The sequence below is a fragment of the Engystomops pustulosus genome, chromosome 1 (genome assembly GCF_040894005.1).
Source record: "Engystomops pustulosus chromosome 1, aEngPut4.maternal, whole genome shotgun sequence".
In the NCBI taxonomy this organism is placed as follows: Eukaryota; Metazoa; Chordata; class Amphibia; order Anura; family Leptodactylidae; genus Engystomops; species Engystomops pustulosus.
This window is the reverse complement of record NC_092411.1, coordinates 171,524,138-171,540,525: the sequence shown is the minus strand read 5'-3', so window position 1 is coordinate 171,540,525 and position 16,388 is coordinate 171,524,138. Positions and strand designations below refer to the sequence as shown.

The following is a 16,388-nucleotide window of genomic DNA, read 5'->3' as shown; positions in this document are numbered from 1 at the left end:
AATGCGACGCGGTCTGGTCAGCGCAACAGGCAGGGCGCAGGTGATCTCGGACAACGTAGGAGCTTGATGACAGAGTCCGTGGGGCCCCCTTCTGGCGATGCTTTTGGTCGAGGGGGGGGGGGGGCGCTCGTTTGACACTGACTACAGTAGTTGAACCTGGAGTCAATTGTGGGCCCCGATGGGCTGAACGGTCTGTGTTGGAAGTTGCTGAAAGTGGAAGAATAGATGACGGTGCCAGTCCAACAGTGGGCGGTAAGCAATGGCCAGCTCCTCCAGAGCATCCGGCCTGTCCTGCTGTGGCTGCTCAGGAGCCAGCAGCCATATTTCGTCAGAAGGCAGTAAAAAGGAGCATGCAGCATTTGGAGAGCGACATGGCTGCTGGTGGGCACCCAGCACCCCCGAAGCATGGTGAGTCTTTTTCTGTGCAATCGGGGAACATGGGTTTTCCAATGAGTGGTGTGAACGATGGGGGGGGCTAAGGATGAAATGCGGTCATTGATGGGGAGCATGCGTGATTTCCTAGCCAGGTGTGAAGCATCTATGGTGGGGGCGTCTCCAGTGAAGGCATGGTTACCGTGGTCTGGGCAAGGGGCAGGGGCTGTTTGGCGAATGGATTTGGGTGTGATGGCGTCACTTCAGACAGAAAAGGAGAAGGGTTCGGCTGGATGATAGGGCTAAAGAGGAGGTATATGTTTGTTTTGAAGGGCAACTGGGGGCTCATTTAAAAAAAAAAAGCGGTGAAGGGGAAGATCTGGAAGGACGAATATGTTGAGATCTTCTCACTTTTGCCTTTAGCAAAGTTTAATTTGGATAAGGGCAAGAAGGATGAGTCTAAAAAAGAGGATGAGGAGAAAAAAACGCTCGCGAATGATTCCCCAGACTTTTCAGAACTGGTTCCAGGCATATTCCATACTAGCGACTGTGTTTGTGGAGAAGGCTACGGAGAATTGTTCGGGGTTATTCTGTTATCAGAACGCAATCAGGGAGTCCTATAGGATGTATGGGGGACAGACATGGCTCATGTATGAGGAAGATTTTAGGCAGAGGAGGGCAGTGCGGCCTAGTATCAGATGGGACCAGAAGGACATAGGCTTATGGCTTAAGGTGATGGCGCCAGTAAGATTTGGGCAGTCCTTTCGGGGGGTAGAGAGGAGCCGAGAACTAGCAGTTCCACGGGCCAGCAGAGGGAGGGGGCAAGTGGCAACAAGGGAGGGGCCTGCTGGCGATTTAACGATGGGTTGTGCAAGTACCCCACTTGCGGGGGGTCGTCGCATGGGACGGCAAAATATTTCAAGAGGAACAAAGGGTGCAGCGGGGGCGGTGCTGGACAAGGGGGAGACTCTGGTGAGGCTACTAGAGCTGGAGCCCTACCTAAATATGTATCCGGATAGGGAGAAGGCGCCGCTTTTGAGGGGGGAGGGAGGTTTGGGGAGGGTTTCTGGATTTTGGCCCCGGGGCATGCTGTTCCATTTACTACCAAAAATCTGAAGGCGGCTTATCGGTATCCTGGGGTGGTGAGTCTAAAGAGGTGCAGTTAGGGAGGATGGCTGGTCCATTTTCAGTTACTGTATATACCGATTGAGGGTTTGATTGTGTCCCCACTGGGGGTTGTTCCGAAGAAAGAGGCAAATAAATTTCGTCTCATTCACCATCGGATTGTCAGTTAATGACGCCATTTTGCCAGAGGTTTGTACGGTAGTGTATACATCATTTGACAAGGCAGTGGAGTGGGTTAGGAAGTATGGACAATTGGGACTTGTTCACCGACGCGTCGGGGTCAATGAGTTTTGGTGCCTATTGTGAAGGGCAATGGTGTGCGGAAAGGTGGCCAAGTGGGTGGATGGCGGTGCAGTTGTTGCGCCATTTGGTTTTGTTATGCTTAGAGCTTAATGCATGGGTGGTTGCTGTGCATGTCTCGGGAGATAAGAATTCTGTTGCTGACACCTTATCTCGGTTACAATGGGATCAGTTTCGGCAGCTGGCTCCGGTCGCAGAAAACGAGGGGATTCCTTGCCCGCCGCATCTGTGGGATATAGCCTTCGAACGGCGGGGACGCTGATAAGAGCATCTCTGGCTGAGGGCACGTGGTCGGCTTATGAGGAGGTATTGGGCCAATGGGACAGATTACTGGGAGAATTACGAGGTGGAGTGACGGATGATGAGCGGGTAACGGCTTTGTTAGTATGGCTTGGGAGGGCGGCTAGTGCGGGCTGGTCCAGAGCAAAAGTTAACAAAGGGGTTGCTGTATTAGCATTTGGTTTCAATTTACAAGGGGTTACGGATATAAAAGTTCTTTATTTAAAAGTGCATTACAGGGTTCAAAATAGGGGTGGGGGAGGAAAAGATGGGAGAATGCCAGTGTCGTTCAGTTTGTTGGAAAGGTTGGGGGTGGAATTACAGTTGGTGTGTGAGTAAAGTTACCAAAGTAAATTGTTCAAGCTAGCATTTTCATGGGCATTTTACGGAGCTCTGAGAGTTGGGGAATTAGTGGAGCCAAGTAAAAAAGTTAAGAGTGGAATACTGAAGGAAGATGTGGTTCTGGGGACTGACTGTGTGGAGTTTGGTATATGTAGGTCAAAAACGGATTTGTTTGGTAGGGGGCGCAGTTACACTACGTGAGGTCCAAGGGACAGTCATGTGTCCTTGGTGGTGTTTGCAGGAATTTTTGGAGGAGCGTGGGGATCAGGTGGGCCCATTGTTGTGTCACAGGGACGGGTCGTTTTTTTCTCGGTTTCATTTTACGGCTGTGTTCAGAAAATGTCTGGGTGAACTGGGGTTGGATGCATTCACATCCCATTCCTTCAAAATTGGGGCAGCAACAGAGGCTGTAGGCAGGGGGTTAGGGCCTGAAGTGGTGAAGCGTATTGGGAGGTAGAGTTCTGGGTGCTATATGTCTTCTGTACGCCCCAGCTTCTTGAAGCGTAATAGGAGCGTGTGCGTTTTGGCTTATCTTATGCATTGTGGTTCGGGCCGTTTAATATGGATTTTTGGACACGCTTACGTTTATTGGGGGTCTCAGAGAACAGCCATGCATCCAGAAGGGAGACAGTTAGGTTTCGACAGGACGCAGGTAACGGTATGCTGGCTGGGTTTTCGTGGGATGAAATGGGGGAATGAGAGTTCTGCAAGTTGGCGGAGTTGGATAAGTGTCCGGAGATAGTGGTGTTTCATGTTGGGGGAAATGATTTGGGTGGTTAACCAGTGAGGGAGTTGATTAGGGATATACAGCATGATTTGTTGAAGTTAATGGTGGAATTCCCATTCTTGGTGATTGTCTGGTCGGACATGGTTTACAGGCGAGTATGGAGGCATGCGAGATCCGTCAGTTGGTTGAACAGAACCTGGATGAAGCTCAACAGGGAATCCATCACAGGGAACTGGAGGCCGACAGCGGCGAATATTGGCTAGCTGACAGAGTTCATGTTAACGCAGTCGGCAATGACTTGCGCTTTGGCAATGGTGTGGGGCGTGCAGTCTTGAGCTGAGTCGAGGCCTGCTTGCGGTGGCAGGGGGAGAGGGAAAGTCCTTGGAGTCGGTGGAGCTACAAGGGGGGGGGGGGGGTGGAGAACATGGCGGATAGTTTTCCCCTGAATGAAAGGCCATGCCTAGGGGTATGGCAGTATGGACTCCTGCTCGGTGGTGTCCCGGGGAGTGGGAAATTTGGAAAGCCATCTACAAGATATGGTGCCCCTGAACTGGAGGTGGCGGTTGGGGGTAATAGCGAGAAGAAGAAGAGCAGAATGGCATTTGTAATTTGGAGCTACAAGGACCTACTCCTTATTGGGAATTAGTATTATTATACGGGGGTGGGGAGCAATGTTAATTACATGTTCGGAGGAATGATGTTTTTCTAATATTTGTTGTATGTTATTATAAATTGGCTGCTGTGGCCAGATTAATCCTAGAGGCGGTGTCCAAGTATTTCTTTAGGTATAAGTGTTTATGATCTGGTAGCAGTGGAATAAGGAAACGGCGACCAGAACTCCTCAGTGCCATGTCATGTCTTGACTAAACTCCATGTGTAATAAAAAGCTCTGTGTGTAATATGTTTATGTAGCCAGCCAGTCTCACCCAGCTTTACCAAGGTCCTGAATGTTATAATAGTTTTTTAAGCAAAACCACTCAACCCAGAGATTAACCAAGATATGATCCTGTATTAGGGTACCTACAGCATTCTCAGGGTATGTTTGCTTCATAATGCATCAAATCAAATGGTAGTTTTGATTTAAGCCTTAATGTGATAGGATCTGGGTAAGGAAGCTAGAAATGCCAGTGACAGCTGTAGAGTAGTTTTTGTTCTTCATTCTGAAGCATGGGGGTAGGGAGGGTATACAGGCCAAAAGTGAAAATGATTTTGGAGTAAACCCTTCTGCTACATAAACAAAATTCAAGAAGGTGTGACAATCAAGAATAAACAGATCTAAAGAGATTCAGTTGATAAACACATTTACATAGCGCACGGAACGCTATAGCTGCCCTCTTGGGTATGCATGCATATTACAAATTAAGGACTAAAGAGGATACAACAAGCTAAAGAATAATAATAAAACGTAATTTTATTGAATACAAAATAGATAAAAATGTAATATAAAATGACATCTCAGGAGAGACATAAAAGATCAAGCATGCCAAGAGTATAGTCCATGAAAAATATTAATTCATACATATACTTGGATGGTATTAACAATAGAATACTGCAATGTATCAAATATACCACTAATCACATACAGGCAGTCCCCGGGTTACATACAAGATAGGGACTGTAGGTTTGTTCTTAAGTTGAATTTGTATGTAAGTCGAAACTGTATATTTTATCATTGTAGTTCCCGACAATTTTTTTTTTTGCCCCAGTGACAATTGGAGTTTCAAATTTTTTTGCTGTAATAGGACCAAGAATTATCAATAAAGCTTCATTGCAGACAATTTTAAGCTGATTATTGCAATCTGGGACTATTTTAAAGCATCCAGAGAGCTTCACCAGAGGTCACAGTGGGCAGAGGGGTCCGTCTGTAACTATGGGTTGTCTGTAAGTCGGGTGTCCTTAAGTAGGGGACCGCCTGTACTGCCTGTATTAGCCTGTGGTTATACCCTGTCATATAGCATCATACCATGATGGGAATTGCAGGATTAAATATAGTATGCAGTGTATCAAGTGGACATACTACCTGGCGTGCCTGTAGCCCCCAACGCGTGTTTCAACCCGCCTGGTCTTTCCCAAACGTAGGCTCATGTTAATAGCTTTGCTGGTGTTCCTCCATGCTCCACCAGTCATCCGTCTGCTGGAGCGCAATGATATTTATCACACTGCTGCACAGGGTCAGAGTGCAATGAATGGGGAAGCCGCCAGCCATGTTGTGCTTAGTGCCAATGGCATCTGCAGACATAGATTCTATTGACTCTTGCTATGTCGATGTGTCTAGGTCAACCACCAGTCCAAGCCCGGGCATGAGCCATACTGTGTGTCAGTGTATAATTGAATATTGAGAGGCGATAGTGGTTTATCTGACTATTCTGATTATCTCATTACCTGTTCTTGTACTATGCAGTTGAACATACACTGTCCTGAAACCACCCATACCTCACTGCCAAGTTTGCCCACTGTCTTTGTCTTTGCCAACTTTTAATCATTAGCTGCAGATTTTATTGCCCATGTTTTATCATATTTAATGTTTTGTGAATAGGAACAAGTTTGGTGCTGCCATCTTTGCCATTGCAGTTATTAGCACATTGATGTCCTTTGTAAAACCTACAATCAATGCCTATGTCTTGAACAGTATAACTTTTCATATACTGTACCTTCTGGTAAAAGAGATAAGAAAGTAAGTACAAACCATTTCAACAATAATAAAACACTTTGAGATACTTAGTGGTGACAAATGGCTTCAAACACTAGTAGCTTATTGCCAAGCTAGTTATATGATTATTTTTAATATTACTGTTATATGACAGCTTTGTCTTAAAATTTTATTAAAAATATCCAATAGTATTCATTGATGTGTAGTGTGTTTCTTTATCCAAATATGCACAGATCTTTAAAGATGTCTATATACGTAGAAAAACAAGTTTATTTTTGATAAAGTTTTGTATCCTTTCATCTACCCATCCATTAGAGGTTTGGATTGTCTGCACCAGGGGTTTTCCCCCAGGTGTTGTGGTACGTATTGACTTGAGTACCTTGCAGATGTGGATTAGACTGGCATGGGCCCAATGCAATATGAAAAATGATAAATTTACTTTAAAAAATGTTACACTTATAGCCTATTTTATGTACCAGAACCAAACTATCCAGTGCCACACATGCAATTTTATAGTAACAGTGGTTTTGTGTAGTGGCCATATATGCAGGAAACGAATAGTAGTACTGTGCAGTGACCATATATACAAAACAAGAGTAGTTGTAATTTGCTGTGTACATACATTACATTTATCCTTATTGTCTTCAAATACTATATCAAATTTTGTAAGTGTTTTTTGTAGCAGGATTTTTGTAGCTCTAAACTGCCAAGAAAAACACCCATACCATAATCTACTACAGATACCTTTGTTTGATGACCATAAACATTTGATGACCATGATCACTACATTACTATATTTTATTATGTAAGAATATAGTCCAGAAGATTTTAGACTATATTGTCTACATAATTACTAAACACAAAGTAACATCAAGTCAGAATCAAGATCATACAAACAATCAGGGAGATGGCACTCAAAAGATTTTTAAAATGCTTTATTCCAATAACAATTCACTCAAATTCACTTGACATTTTGGTCTATTTGACCTTCATTAGATGCGTATTATAAGGGTGTGTAAAATAGTTGGAGGTTTGGTGGTATGCATTAGATAAATAGCAGTTCAGAGCAGTATCTGCTTAGCACTCTGTCTCCTCACCATTATCTTACATACCGTTACAATCCGTATCTGATGAAGATGAGTAGATTGCTATAAGAATAAAGCATTTGTGTCACAGGTGCTCCCACGACCCACGCCTCTGGTCGCGGGCTAACCCGTGATGCTCCTATGCCCCAGCTCCCCACTGCAGCCGCTTACCTGTCCTCGTTCCTGTCTCCCGTCCGGTAACCGTGCGTGCGCGTCCCCTTCTCCTAAAGCATGAGCGCGCTGGCTTCAGAAGATTTAAAGGGTGCTGATTGGTGCTGGCCCTTTTCAGGAAATGCTTAAAGTATAACAGTAATACTGAGCAAAAAAACTAAAAAACATAATTCTGCTCCAGGTGTCCCTGGGAATCATTCCTCAAATTATTTTGCCTCTCGGTCCAAATTTTGTACCTTTTTGGCCCATAGCAACCAGCTCTCAAAAAAAACTTGCAAGATGGAGGGGCGGGACCTGACTCCGGTACCCTCATCACAAGAGCACGTTGCTAACCAGTGACACCATATCCATCTCTCTCTCATATCTAACTATATATCTTATATCTATCCCATATCTATCTATCTATCTATCTAATGTCTATCTGTGCATATCTTATCTATCCATGTATCTATATCTATCTGTCTATCCATCAGCTCAGCACATGAGTTGACAGCTTGCAGACTTGGAGAGTCTCTCTTGCCACTTCCTGCTGTGGAGTGTGAGGTGATGGGGGAGGGGGCTGCAGTTTCTATGTGTGTTGATTATTTGTTTATAAACAAGTGTAGGGAAAGCTGAGGGAGAGATGAGAGTGTAGGTGTTTGGTTACTACATTAGCTAGTGTTCCTGTCAGCACATAACTGCTGGAGCACTGAGCCATGAGGTGAACAGCTGACTGCAGGGAGAGAAATAGGGGGCGTATCTCTAGCTCCGTAGTCAGCTCCTTTCTGAAGACAGGATGTGCTTAGCAACAGCTATCTGAGAGAACACTGACATCTAGGGGAAGTCTGCAGAATACAAGAGAAAGGCGCAAGATTTGGGTAACTAATCCAATTGCAAAAGGGCTTAAAATTACCTGCCCTACAACATATCAAAAGTCGGTTGAAATGACGGTTACACTTTAAAGCCCGGCTTCTTCCAGCATCCCCTGCTGGATCTTTGTGCTCTATGCCGTCAAAAAAGCTTGTTTTCTTGCTTTACATCATTGTATTGACTTCCCCGTTGTGACCCCGAACTTGTTCCCGTTGACGCTCCTCCGCTGCCAGCCCTGACCTTCTACTCTGCCTTCGACCCTGAACTTTTGGCACCTGTCTTGACCTCCTGCCTGTCCCCGACCATGAACCTGCCTTCTGTTTCTACTTCATGAGGAGTGCTGTGAGAGTCTCACAATGCAATTACAGTATCAAGATCATAACCCAACTGAAAATTTGTAGCTTAAACTGAAAACAGCTGCTTAACTACAATCCTAATATAAATAGGAATCAGGAAAAATTACAATGTTATGGTACAAGTGACTCCAAATACTAAAGGTTTGTTTTTTGCGCTTTGAGTTTATTATTTTATTGGCACTAATTTGGACTATTTATAATTTGATTCATTTTATTATATTTTTTCATTTTGATTTTACAGTGTGAACCCTACTATCGTTGTAATAGCAGTAGGCTTGTAGCCTGGTAGGATTATTATATCTATCTAGGATTATTCACAATCATGATTTTAGGGTGAATGGGGCACTGGCATTGCGTGTCCTAATAGATTTTGGACCTCCTCTTATCTAGATATTATGCAATGTATTTTTAGGTTGACATCTCCCCATATGATTCTTTTGTTTTTTTTACCCTCAGGTGTAATAATCGTGACATTATAAATTTGACCTTAGTGTCATTTTGTCTGTGGCTAGTGGCTATTTCCTGTTGGTTGAGCGATCGCCTCTTCTGTAATTTCTGGAAAAATCTTAACTTCTGCTACTTACACAGTTTTTGGTAAGCAATAATTCATAAATTCATATTTTTATGAAGAACTGTGAAATCTGGAGCAGTTGAATGTTGTTTACAGTTTCATGTAAAAAGCATACTCAGTCAACATACCTGTTTGTTCCTTAAGGCTCAGTTTGTTAGTTAACCCCTTAAGGACGGAGGGTTTTTCGCCTCATTTCTCGCTCTCCAACTTCAAAAATCCATAACTTTTTCATTTTTCCGTGTACAGACCTGTGTGAGGGCTTATTTTGTGCGTAACAAATTTTACTTTCCCGTAATGATATTTATTTTAACATGCCATGTACTGCAAAGCTGAAAAAAAATTCCAAATGTGGAAAAATTGAAAAAAAACCGCACGTGCGTCACGTTCTTGTGGGCTCAGTTTTTACGACTTTCACTCTTCGCTCCAAATAACACGCCTACTTTATTCTTTGGTTCGGTGCGATCGCGGTGATACCAAATTTATACAGGTTTTATTGTGTTTTAATACATTTTCAAAAATTAAACGAATGTGTACAAAAAAGAAAAAAATTTTTTTGCCATCTTCTGACGCTAATAACTTTTTCATACTTTGGCGCACGGAGATGTGTGAGGGGTCATTTTTTGCGAAATGAGGCGACGTTTTCATTGCTACCATTTTGAGGTCTGTGCGACATTTTGATCATTTTTTATTTCATTTTTTATGTTATGTAAAAAGGTGTAAAAGTCGCATTTCGGACATTTGGGTGCCATTTCCCGCCTCGGAGGTCACCGCCGGCCGTAACCGTTTTTATATTTTGATAGATCGGGCATTTTGGGACGCGGCGATACCTAATATGTCTGTGATTTTTACTGTTTGTTATGTTTTATATCCGTTCTAGGGAAAGGGGGGTGATTTGAACTTTTAATATTTTATTAATTTTTTTTATTTTTTAAACTTTTTTTTTTCTTTTTTTTTTCACTATCTTTTAGACCATCTAGGGTACATTAACCCTAGATAGTCAGATCGCTGCTACCATATACTGCAATACTTCTGTATTGCAATATATGGCATTTTTGCAGCACATTCATTACAATGAGCCAGAACGAATATGTAACGAATATGCAGCTGCCAGATAGCCTCGTGTCAAAAGAAGACACGAGGCTACCATAGCAACTGATCGCCGCCCCCCGATGACGTTCGGGGGCGTGGCGATCGAAAAAAAGATGGCGGCGCCCACGCGCCGCCGTCTTTTAAACGCCGCCGGCGACTTTGCCGGCAGCGTTTAGGGGGTTAATAGCCGCGATCGGTGCAAGCACCGACCGCGGTTATTAGCGGTGGGGGTTTTGTGCAAAATGCAAAAACCCCCACCTTTGTATGAAGAGGACTCAGCCCGTGAGCCCTCTTCATACATCCCTTATACCTCTGCGCCGTAGAGCTACGGCGCAGAGCGTTAAGGGGTTAAGGCTCTGTCCTTTTTTTAACCCCTTTACAATGTTGCCATTTTGCACCTTCCAGACAAAGACCTTTTTTTAAAATAATCTGACTCGTGTCACTATAGCTGATCATAACTTTGAAATGCTTTAAAATATATCCAGGTAATTTTAAGATTTTTTTGTGATACATTGTACATGTTGGTTGAGAAATTTAAGCAATACATTTAGTACTTATTTATTAAAAAAAACTGAAATTTTGCAAAATATTTGGAAAAAAATTATGTTTTCCAAATTCAAAATGTTCTACATTTTGGAAAGTTAATGAGTTGTCACCAAAATAACTTGATAACTAACATTTTCCATATATCTGATTTAACTTGACATGATTTTTCAAACAGCCTTTCTTTTTATAGGATGTTAGGAGGCTTATAACTTTAGGTGCGGTTTTTCAGATTTTCACAAAAATCCCCACAAATTTTAGAAACTGCATCCCTCAAAATATTCAAAGCAACCTTTGGGAAGTTTGTTAACCCTGTGAGCATTTCATGAGGGTGAAAAATAAATGGAAGTGAAATTACAGAATATATTCTTCATTGGACAGCAAGAGAAATGGATGGCTATCAGGGAACGCCGCCATCTTGCTCTGATCACTGTGTCTACATCAGTAAAATTGCTGCTATATTGCTGCTACATTGACCAACAACATGAATACATAGCAACGATCATCAATGGGGGGGGGGGGGTAGTGGACCCACTGGACCACCGCAGACAATGACGTAAGCTGACACCTGTGAGCGGGTTGGTGGTTCCCAGTTGGACTTGCTGTGGAGTGGTACCACCGGGTCGCTTTGTAGGCGCGACTTTGTCCGCAGTGATGACCAAGGCGAGGTACAGAGCCGTAAGGCAGAATAGTGGTCAGGGACAGGGAGCGCAGGTTCAAAGTCAGAGACAGAACAGAAGGTCAGACCAGGCAGTGGAGAAGCGAGATCAGGATCAGAACTGGGGTCACAACTGAAAATCAGTCTAAACGCAGGAGATATGGGACACAGCTTTTTCAATGGCATGGAAGCAGGGGACACAGGACGGGGCCGGGATATTTAAGAAGGAAGGCGGACAATCAGCGTTAATGACGGTGCCCTAGCCCTTTAAATCTTAGAATGTCCCGGGAAGCGGGTACGCGCGCGTCAGAGAAAGGAGGCATCCGCTGGAACATGGACAGGTAAGTTGGGCTGCTGCTGAGATGAAGGAGCACAGACAGGCACAGAGGAGCACCTGAGACCCGGGACATGGGTCGAAGGAGCACCCATGACAGAGAGATACTTTGTACATGATCAAGGATGTCTTTCTTGAGAACAAAACTATCACATGTTTTTGGAAGAAAACATTTGCTCTATCTTATTGGTTGGATTTGATGGATCTGTGTCCTTTTGCAACTCTAATTACTATGAAACTGTGATATTATGATTCTCTCTCCCTTCTGGTGGACCCATGATCTGCTGTCTGGCAGCTGCGGGGTCCCTCCAGCTTCTGTCTGCACCCCCTGTCATTATGATTGATTGCTGCAGCAACCAGTGTAAAATGTTGATGCTCACAAAAGCCGATTCAGTGGTTATTGTTTGTTGTTCTATTGGGTTTTTATTTGGTGACACCAACTGTTTATGTACTTCCCTATCTAGTGTTTACACGCTGCGATATATAGCACTACTAGCGGTGCAGGTTGCAACCAGGCACTCTGCCAAAGGTGCCATTTGACAACAATACAAAGCAAGATCTCATATTACTTACCTAATAATATCTATGGTGATGTCCCACTGATATTTTGTTTAATTTTATGGTTCATTCTAATGTGATGCAGAACAATTGTTAGTGATGTGCTATTTCATGCAATAAACACATGTTGAGTAAAAACAGAAAGTATTGCATGTACACATTTTTATCTAGTTCTTTTATATTTACCGAGGAGCACACAGTATTACCAGAGCACACTTCCCACTCTGGGTTTGTCCAATAGGTTGTGAGTACGGTCTAGAGATTCATTATCTTTGTTTTTTTTTTAAGTCTACATATGTGCTTAGTTTGCAGTAGCGACACAGGGGTTATACTGTTAACATACAGACCACAGTCTGTCCAGTAAACATTAGATGGTACAATTAAAATCAGTAGGATTTGACATAAAAAAATCTAATCTGTGTATGAAGCCACCTACAAAATCTAATTGTGAAAGTTGTCAATTTTATAAAATATATATGTGAAAGTTGTCAATGTAATAATATATATAATGTAAATATTATATTCTCCTTGATTATTGATTGAAATCACTAACTGAAGTTTTCTTTTGTCTCTTAGGCACATTTTTATTTGTCTTGCTGTTGCACACATTAACACTGTCTTTGCTTATTTTGATGCCCAGTATGAAATACCACAGTGTACTCTAGAGCTTCAGTACTGGCCATTAAGGTCACTAAAATTTGGTCTCCCTTACTTAATCATCACCAAGACAAAGGTTTCTAAGAAGACTTGCTAGACCTTTTGATTGCTTCAGTGAAGACAACTATAATTCTCATAAAAAACTGATGGCTCTCAATGGTTTCTGCTACAAACTTGTTTGTAGGCTGTCTAGGGGCATTGGGTTTTTTATGTTCTTTACAATTGCTTGCATCTCTGGACTACAAAAGCAGACATTGGGACCTTGAGAATTGGTGTATATTTTACTAAATTATAAATATTGAACACTTCACCAATTTTCTATATCTAAAGTTGCTACTGGTGATATGTTGGTAGTAATCCACACTGGCAAAGAGATCAAATCAAAGATGGACATATATTAAGTTATGTGTAATAATGAGGAATGACACAGCAAAAAGGATTTAACATGCTTATGACAGTCTATATAATGCTTTGTACAAAAGCTTTTCTGGCTGGTGACAGCTTCAATGCCCTATCTGTATTAACCCTTTACTACCACATCTATTTAGCACTATAAAGAGTAACTAAACTACTTTGTAATAAAAGTATCTTTTCTGTGTCTTGTTTGTCTACTGCAGTGATAAATCTATCTGAAAGAGCATATACCCCTTATCATCTCAGAGAACTGAATGTTTATCCTTGACAGCCTGTAAAAAGTTACGTTGTGGTATAGAAAAAAGAAGGTGATTTACAGAAACTGCTTAAATAAGGAAGAAAGAAAGGGTAAAAAGAATGACACAAGATCATATCTACTTAATTAACCCCTTAAAGAGGACCTGCCCCCCTCACCCCGACTAACAATGTGCCAATGGGGCTCTGTACCTGTGACATTTTTCTGATAACATATCCCTGTGATTTTGAGAATGTTTTCTCAGGAGACACAGTACTTTATGTTAGTAGTATCATTTTACTGATCAGTTAGTTTTTTGGGGGGTAAAAATTCAATAGTTTAGGAAAAATGTAAAAAAAAATTTTGTAAAAACCTTATGACATTTGTCTTCTTTTTATTTCCATCATTTGTTTTCCATCATTTGTTTCCTTTGTTTACAGGTGTTAGAAGGTTTATCATTTTAGTAGCAAGTTCTCAGATTTTTTAAAACTTTTTTTAAAAAAAGCATTTTTGGTGACCAATTTAGTTAGGAAGTGCTCCATAAAGGCTTATGTACTGTAAACCCCCACAAGTTTTATGAACTTAACATCATAAACTATCCAAATCAAGATTTGGGAAGTCTGTTAACCATTTAATTCTTTCTCAGGAATCAAACAAAAATGCATAAGAATATTCTTACTTAGCCTTAGGTATTAGAGGTAAATTTTTAGAGTACGGCAATACCTAACATCAACTATAATATCAACTGCTGCTTTGTCACACAGTAATGTCAAGAACAGAGTTAGTGCTTTGGGGTTTTTTTGCAGGCCAGTTTGGCTATAAATGTTTTGTGGTGCAACAGCATACTTGAAGAGCTCCTAAAGTACCAGTACAATAGAAAACCCTCAAAGATGACACCATTTTGGAAACTACACTCCTTAAAGAATTTATCTAGGGCTGTAGTGAGCATTGGAATCCCTAAAATGCTTGCCAAAATCTAATACAAAGTAAATGGTGCAAAGTAAAACTTGGCGGGTTGTCCCGGTATGGCAATAATCTACAGGTTGGGCCAGGACCACATCTGCTATGAGGTGGGGTGAAGTGAAGGTGATTGTGGACCCCTTTTAGGAGCGGCATTTCGTTAGCATCGTCTTGCCAGTGGCTAGCAAGTCGGTGCTACCGGAAGACTACATTTATTTATATGCAGAGCAGTGCAGCACCACTAAGCAGGACATATGCCGGCATGTTTGATGGCGTGATCATGCACACTGTTCTGTGTCCCTTCACAGACATGATGCCTGCCGGCGGGAGATCTGAGGGAATCTGAAGGGGAGCACTGGGGCTGGAGCCCAGTATGGGGCTGTGTATACAGGGCTGGGGGGCAAGAGGCTGTGAATACAGGGCTGGGGGCAAAAGGCTGCAGATACAAGGCTAGGGGAGGGCAAGAGGCTGCGCATTCAGGGTTAGGGGGGCAAGAAACTGTGCATACAGGGCTAGGGGGGGCAAGAGGCAATCCCTACAGGGCTGGGGGGGACAAGAGGCTGTCCATACTGGGCTGGGGGGGCAAGAGGCTGTCCATACAGAGTGGTGAAGAGGCTGTGCATACAGGGCTAGGGGGGGGGGGGCAAGAGGCTGAGCATACAGGGCTAAGAGGGGCAAGATGCTGTCCATACAGGGCTAGGAAGGGGGCAAGAGGCTGTCCATACATGGCTGGGCAAGGGGGAAGAGGCTGCGTATATGGGGGATAGGATGCGTATATGGGGGAATAGTAGGTTCTGTTCCCTATTTGTCATCTTGCTTCCACCAGGTATAGTTCAGTGGGCCACAAAACCACGTTACCCCCTTTGTCAGCCTCCTTTATAAAAAATTGGAGTTGGAAGCCAGGTTTCGAATGCCCTGGCGTTCCAATTTGTTCATATTTTCTCCACTTAGTTTATTTTCAGGTAAATGTGCAATTCCCCACACACACTCTGGTAGAATATTTGTGTGGCCTGTACCAAACCCAAATTAGGGGTCACCTGTGAGGGTATTCTCAAAGTGCAGGGACGCCTACCTATTGGGTTAGGTCTCTCATTCTCTTGAAGCAAATTCAAGAGATCTCGAAATGTCTGCTGATCCTCTGCAGGTGCAGTATCCAATATAGGGGGATGTTGATAAAAGACTTTAAAAGCCAATTTTCTACAAAAGAGAAAAAGATCTTTAGTAAACTCAAATTTATCCAGTCTTCTCATAGGTGAGAGGGAAAGACCTTTTTTGAGAACCGCTAGTTCAACAGGAGATAAAGTATAGTTAGACAAATTGACAACTTGTAAGTTACCATCCACTAGATCATGGGCAGTCTCCTGTATGATCACTTGTGTCGAGTCTTGCCCCTCTTTTGATGGGGGGATTGATCCTGGTCGCGTAGCATACTCTTTTTGGGATTTATTTGATCTGTACTTGCCCCGTCTGATCTTTGGTCGGAATCGTCCAGATCGGTGGATAAAAAATCCTCACTAGAGGTCATATTGGTGTTGGTGTTCAGTCTGAAACCCCTGTTAAGGGGTTGTCTGCGGTTCCCTTTATGATTCCACCTGCATGGCCTACCTTTACTAAAATCCATTTTATCTCTCCTCATTTTGTGTTTTTAGCCCTCAATTATTTATTTTTCAAATTTGTCAATGGTATCTTTTAGTTGTAACTGAATGGGTTGTACCAAAGAAGTCAGGTCAAAGTTAGATAATTTAGTCCCTAAATTCTGAATACGTTGTCTCGTTTGTGCCAAAACTTCCCTATCATGTGTCAACAGCATGTGAATCAAAATGCCAGAGCATTGCAACAAGCCTTTTTGCCAGACTTCCTTAAAAGTATCCTCTACTTCCCATGAGGGAAAGATCTGCACCCTAAGAGCCAGATTCAATTTATTATATTCCTCCAAAGTCCTCATATTGCAAAACACTCGGTGAGAGTTTTATGTGCCTACAGTATTTCAATAGAGACCTTTTTGAAATCCATTTTTCTTTATCCTCCGTTTCCAAATCAAACACTGAGGCCTGACTAGACCAAAATGTCTCGCGTGCCTTAAGATCCATAACAAATAATACAAGCTAAGTAG

General features: G+C 42.6%; 1 protein-coding gene across 4 annotated transcripts in view; it reads left to right on the top strand.

The window, feature by feature from the left end:
* Nucleotides 1–13,401, top strand: part of ACER1 (alkaline ceramidase 1) — a 42,448-nt gene extending 29,047 nt beyond the window's left edge. The window contains exons 4-6 of one of the 4 annotated variants that reach the window (XM_072113875.1): nucleotides 5,682–5,819; nucleotides 8,713–8,850; nucleotides 12,586–13,379. In XM_072113875.1, the coding sequence (XP_071969976.1) occupies nucleotides 5,682–5,819; nucleotides 8,713–8,850; nucleotides 12,586–12,763 (454 nt within the window). In that variant the 3' untranslated portion in view covers nucleotides 12,764–13,379. Of the gene's footprint in view, nucleotides 1–5,681; nucleotides 5,820–8,712; nucleotides 8,851–12,585 lie in introns of all 4 variants that reach the window. The other 3 variants (XM_072113873.1, XM_072113874.1, XM_072113876.1) reach the window with 3 other exon arrangements.
* Nucleotides 13,402–16,388: the final 2,987 nt, after the last annotated feature.